Source organism: Arachis hypogaea, chromosome 19, assembly GCF_003086295.3.
Source record: "Arachis hypogaea cultivar Tifrunner chromosome 19, arahy.Tifrunner.gnm2.J5K5, whole genome shotgun sequence".
Taxonomy (NCBI): domain Eukaryota; kingdom Viridiplantae; phylum Streptophyta; class Magnoliopsida; order Fabales; family Fabaceae; genus Arachis; species Arachis hypogaea.
Window position 1 is genome coordinate 155,050,435 of NC_092054.1, and position 6,176 is coordinate 155,056,610.

The following is a 6,176-nucleotide window of genomic DNA, read 5'->3' on the forward strand; positions in this document are numbered from 1 at the left end:
TAATAAAGTAAATTAATTAACAAAATATTTAAAAATATATAATTTTATATTTTATTAAATATAAAACCATAAAAAATTATCAAAAAATTATAAAAAGCGAGATAATTCTTTTATTTGATAAGTATTTATTAATTTTTTAATTAAAAAATCAATTATAATTATATCTATTATTAAATATATAGCATTATATTTAATTATACAAGATTTTAATTTTTGGCCCCTCCACTCTTAGATTTCTAGATCCGTCCCTGCCTGCATCTATCTCGAGAAAATTTTGCTTCCCGCCCTTGTCTCCACAAAAATTTTTTCTCACAATCAGATCCACATTCTAGACAGTTTTCGCAAAAATCCTCGCACTCGAAGAGTTTTGTCATCCCTATCCCTAAACAATTCCTGCTAAGGAAAAGATGTGAGTTGATTGTGTTTGGCAAATTTTTTTGTCATTTCAATCCTTTTAAATATGTTGGGTTGGGCCAGCGATTGTTCTTATTGGGTCATGCCTTTGGAACAACTGAAATTGCAAACACAAGAAATTATAACATGGGTCCAAAAATACAAGGACCGAAGGATGTGACCCGCCCTCAAGAGTCAGGTGCTCAACGCCTGAGCCAATCCAAATCATTATGTCAACAACGAAAAGATGGTGGATTATAGCATGCACTGGCCTAATTGAGGAGAAGGATGCACCTTCTTCTTTCTGCATTGGTGTCCAGCTTGAAGGAGTGCCACACGTAGATGAGGTACGGTGACGTAGCATGTGTCAGGTACAATGTTCACCGGTGAAGGGGGAGTAGTTAATGGGTGGAGTTTGAATTTGGCCCCATTGGGGGCTAGTTTGTAAATGGCAAAAAATCTTGGGGTGAGGCTGAAACCGATTTTTTGGTGGCTGGCGAGTTGTTTGATCTAGTTGGGGCTTATATTGTGTTAAAACCAGTAGCACAGTAACAGCATGAGTTCGACTTTTTCAATACTTCCGTTCGCCTCTATTTTGATCGAGATCAGTGCATAGGCATATTGGAATTGCAGCAGAGGAACTGAAGTGCTGCTTTTTATTTTAATTGAGTTAGGTGAGAGAAGTGATAGAAAGATTAGTCTCATGGTTTGTTTGTTACTAGATCCTTGTGAGTTTGAGTCGGGTTTATCTGGCCCTTACCAATTACCATGTACAAAAAGAATTCCCAATCCGACTTGGATCTACCGGAGGAAGGGTCAGAAGCACCGGAAAGGACAGTGGCTCATCAACTTGAGCAAATTGAGGAGGAAGATAGGACGCATTCTCATTACATGGGGAACAACTCAGGTCTGAGTTGGTCTGGGTCACAGTGAAATTTGGAGATACCTCTGACAATAACGACTTTGTGTGGTCATTGAGGCGGAGGAGCCAGCAACTGCAGATGGTGGAGATTCAGCCACCATAGAATGTAAGGGTGAGCCTCTGAAGCTGGTGATCTAATGGGTTTAGGAGTGGTGTGTTTTTAGGTTGGGTCTTCTTTACCCAGTCCCAGCTCGGAAAAAAACCCCAAGTCCAGGAGAGAGAGAGCGTTTGTTGTGATGGCGGTTAATTCGTTTTGAGTAATTAATTCAAATCAGTTCTAAAGATTTTAATAGTTTCAAATAAAATTAATACACAGATTTAATTTTAAGATTTTATTATGGTAGATAAATTATTTTTTAGTTTATTTTTTAGTGGAGTAATGATCTAAATTAATTTTCAATGATTTTAAAAGTGAACATTTTAGGATGTGTTTAAGAAACGCATTGGGAAAGAGAAAAGCACATTTGAGTTTTTTAAACGCTTTATCTTTATGTTTAACAACATTTTATTTCTCTGAACGCAGAAGTGATTAATTGATGTCTCTTATTAATTATAAAATTAATTAATAAGATCTATTTAAATATCTAAATTAAGATGATAAGATAATATAAAAAATATTTAAATTGATGTCTCTTTTAGTAATTTTTCATCTAAAAATAATTTTGAATAGTATAATCCAAATAATATTTATTTTACTATAAGTCATTTTGATATAAAGATTGTCAAACATAAATCATGTTAACACAAACTTACTTTTTATCAAAATTAATTTTATACAAACTCCTATTTGATTATACTTATGGCATGTTTCGATAGATTCATAAATAACTTGTTTTAACTTTTAACTTATGAAATATATAATATTAATGTCTGGTACAATTTTTAAAATCAAATTGTAACTTTCTAAAAAGTTATTTAAGTGTTTATGGAAAAGTTAAAAAAATAAATTCTCTCATAATAAATTTATTTTTTATCACATTTCTTTTAAATTAAGTACTTTTAGAACTAAAAAACCAAATACAAAATAACTTATTTATAAACTACTTTTAATATAAACATTTTTTGTTTTGAGCTATTTTTTCAAAAAGAGCTTAATTAAGCTATTGTTATTGTTGTTGTGTTGTCTTCTTCTTCTTCTTCTTCTTCTTCTTCTTCTTCTTCTTCTTATTATTGTTGTTGTTGTTGTTGTTGTTGTTGTTGTTGTTGTTGTTGTTGTTGTTGTTGCTAGATTTAAAATTGTGTATATAGTGAAGATGGTTTAATAATATTTTTTTTGAAAAAATACCAGATTAGAAATCAAATAGGTTTAACTTAACTTTAAAAATTAATATGATTATAATATCTACTAATATTTTTTTCTAATAAATACTTGAAGAATTTAGTAAGTCATGTTGAAGAATTTAGTAAGTCATATAATTTGGATTAGAACAATTTTTAAAAATGATGTTTTTCTTCTAAAGATTTAACTGGATAGGACTAATTTGAATATGTGACATGTAATTCGACCTAAGAACTACTTTTAAATCTTATTAGAAAACTAAATCAATTTTTGCACTTAATCTCTTGATTAATTAATTGACGACTAATTAATGCTTGAAAAACTGAGAAATCAAGAAATTGAAAATCAATTACTAAAGATTTGTCGCAAAGAATTTTTACAAACTTCAAGATAAGTAAACGAGGTTTAATTTATCTAAAAGAATAAACATCCAAAACCCTTAATTCTCACCATCATTGTCTTCTCTTAAATCAACATTCAAGCTCTCTGTCTGTAAGCATTCAAGCATTTAAGTTTTAAAGCTCTCAATCTTGCCATCTTCAATCCAGGTTCTTTTAATTTAATCAGACATTTAATCTGATATTTGCTTGCTCAATCTTTTAATCTTTGTAAAAAAAATATTCACTCACCGTAGTATTATTTGAGTGATTCAATGCACTTATCGATATCCGTAAACTTTAATTTCCACTCATCAATATGTACCATTCTGACGAAATCCGATTCTATCGTTACGAAAGACTGAATCCTTAATCCTATTCTCAACCTGTACTAGTGAAGTCTTGTGCAATATCTTTCATCAAAAACAAATGAAATTATATCTTTTTGATAATGTATAATGGCATTAATTTTTGTACATGTATAATTGTAATTGATTATTCTTTTATTTTTATAAGTAAATAATAAATCATAAATTAAAGGGACTGATAAAAATAAATACTCCACCTATAAATTACTCGAAGCCACCTATATAAAATGAAATAATTTTTTTCATTGTTTAAAAAATTATTTTCATTAGATATTTTTTATTCCCACGTCTTGCCTTTAATACATTGTGGTTGCAGGTTTGGGATCCGATCCATATTAGTGGTGGATTGATTTTAAAGTTTTTAGTTTTCAATGTTTTTAATTTTTGTAATTTTAGTTTTTAGTTTTTATTTTGTCTTAAATATTTTTTATTTTTAATTTTTGTTATTGGAAGCAAACACGTTGAATCATTGGCTAGTAAGGCCCATGTGTCCAAAATGGGGCAATTATAAAAATATTATTTTTATTATAGGCCATTGAATAATTTAAGATTAATCAAATGGTTCTTTTAAAAATTATAAAAAACTGGACAGCAAAACATTTACTTGTGTCAGAGGTGAGAGATACATCCTTCTCCTCATCTTGACAGGTGCATATGCTATAACTCACCCGAAAAGATTAGATCCAAAAATGGCAGCAAAATGTAATGATAACACCCACGAGTTCAAACTTCAGACACAATCCCACTTTCAAGGCATGCCTAAATGGGTCACAGACCAGATAATCATACCTCTTAACTCTTCTTTAACAAGTCTAAGTTGGTCAACCAAAACCAAAAACAAGTACTAGAGGCTCTCACTAGTCACTACCCAGCTCCTTTCTGCTTTCCCAAAGAAGAAAAAGATTACTATTTACTACAACCAACTTAATGAAAAAGAAAGCAAGATAAAAATGCGAAGTTCATGAATCATGAGACTAGTAGTAAATTAATTACCGAAGCAAAGAGAGCTAAGCAGCAATAATGATAAACTATGGCAATGGCCAAGCTTGCCATATACAGCAATAATAATACCATTTTCTTACGTGAAATCATGCCTCTGCTGCTGCCCTATACATACTCTTCACACCATGCACTCTCATTTCAGGTTCCAATGGCTCCTCTGTTTTCCGTCATCGTCCTCTTCATCATCATCATCTGTGATTCCCCGTTGGCACACTCTCGCACCACACCCCATCACATACCTAAAACCACGTTCCTCGATGTCACTGCCTCCATTCAAAAAACCCTTCAAGTTCTCGACTTCAACCACCACAAACAACAAGAGCAACTCAGTTCTACGCCATCATCAAAGCTCTCTCTGCATCTTCATTCTCGAGTATCACTTCAGAAGCCAACACACCACGACTACAAGTCCCTCACTTTATCCCGACTCGAGCGCGACTCAGCCCGAGTCACGACCCTCCTAACTCGTTCACAATCCTTCAGCGTCTCGGAACTTGAGGGACCCATCGTCTCCGGAACTAGTCAGGGAAGCGGCGAGTACTTCTCCCGAGTCGGAATCGGCGAGCCACCGAATCCTGTCTACATGGTCCTCGACACTGGCAGTGACATCAGCTGGGTGCAATGCTCACCCTGCTCCGGTTGCTACCGCCAATCCGACCCGATATTCGACCCGAACTCATCGTCTTCCTTTCACCCACTCTCCTGCGACTCAACTCACTGTCAATTGCTCGACGAATCTCAGTGTCTCAACAGCAACTGCCTCTACGAGGTCTCCTATGGCGATGGTTCCTATACCGTCGGTGAATTCGTCACCGAAACCATCACCATTGGCCAAAGCTCCGTCACAAACATCGCCATCGGCTGCGGCCACAACAACCAAGGCTTGTTCATCGGAGCAGCAGGGTTGCTCGGACTCGGCGGCGGAACCTTATCTTTTCCGGCTCAGCTGAATTCGACGTCGTTTTCATACTGCCTCGTGGATCGCGACTCTGACAAGGTCTCTACTCTCGAGTTTGACTCGCCGTTTCCTAGGAATGCCGTCACCGCGCCGCTACGCCGCAACTCGGAGTTCGAGACATTCTACTACGTAGGGCTCCAAGGGATCGGTGTAGGAGGCGAGCTGCTTCCGATTCCAGAATCGTTATTTGCGGCGGATCCGGCGGGGGGTATCGGAGGGGTGATCGTTGATTCGGGGACGGCGGTGACGCGGTTACGGAGGGAGGTGTATGAGTGGCTGAGAAGGGCGTTTTTAAGTGGGACTCAGGGGTTGGCGATGGCGAGAGGGATGTCGTTGTTTGACACGTGCTACGACATGTCGTCGATGGGCAGTGTGGAGGTTCCGACGGTGTCGTTTCATTTTGAAGGTGGGATGGTCTTGACCTTGGATGCTAACACTTACCTGATACCGGTTGACTCCGTTGGCACCTTCTGCTTTGCGTTCGCTCCCACGAACTCGCCCCTGTCCATCATTGGGAATGTTCAGCAGCAGGGGACACGTGTCAGTTTCGATCTCGCTAATTCCCTCGTTGGCTTCTCTGCTAACAGTTGCTGATGAGTGATGAGTCATCAACCGATGATTTTTTTATTTTAGATTATTAATTTAACTAATATATGCTATTCGAGAACATGATAAATTTATTATTATGGAATAATTTTAATTTTTTTAATAAATATAAAATAAATGTATTAAAATTTTATTTTTTTCATTTTAAAAAAATTAAATTTATAATTCTAATATGTCTCCTTATAACTATAGTCGTTAGAATATCAATTTAATTAAATAAAATAGGCAAAGAAAATTGGGTTAGAATAAAAGAGAATAATTGAGTAAAAAT

General features: G+C 35.5%; 1 protein-coding gene across 1 annotated transcript; it reads left to right on the top strand.

Annotated features, from left to right (window-relative positions):
* Positions 1–4,228: 4,228 nt before the first annotated feature.
* Positions 4,229–5,959, top strand: LOC112779794 (protein ASPARTIC PROTEASE IN GUARD CELL 1-like). The gene has a single exon (XM_025824140.3). It carries the CDS (start codon positions 4,370–4,372, stop codon positions 5,891–5,893), a length of 1,524 nt encoding a protein of 507 aa, XP_025679925.1. The 5' UTR covers positions 4,229–4,369; the 3' UTR covers positions 5,894–5,959.
* Positions 5,960–6,176: the final 217 nt, after the last annotated feature.

Excerpts from the sequence above, each read along its gene's own strand:
- LOC112779794 (XM_025824140.3), top strand. The coding sequence starts at position 4,370 with ATGGCAATGGCCAAGCTTGCCATATACAGCAATAATAATACCATTTTC.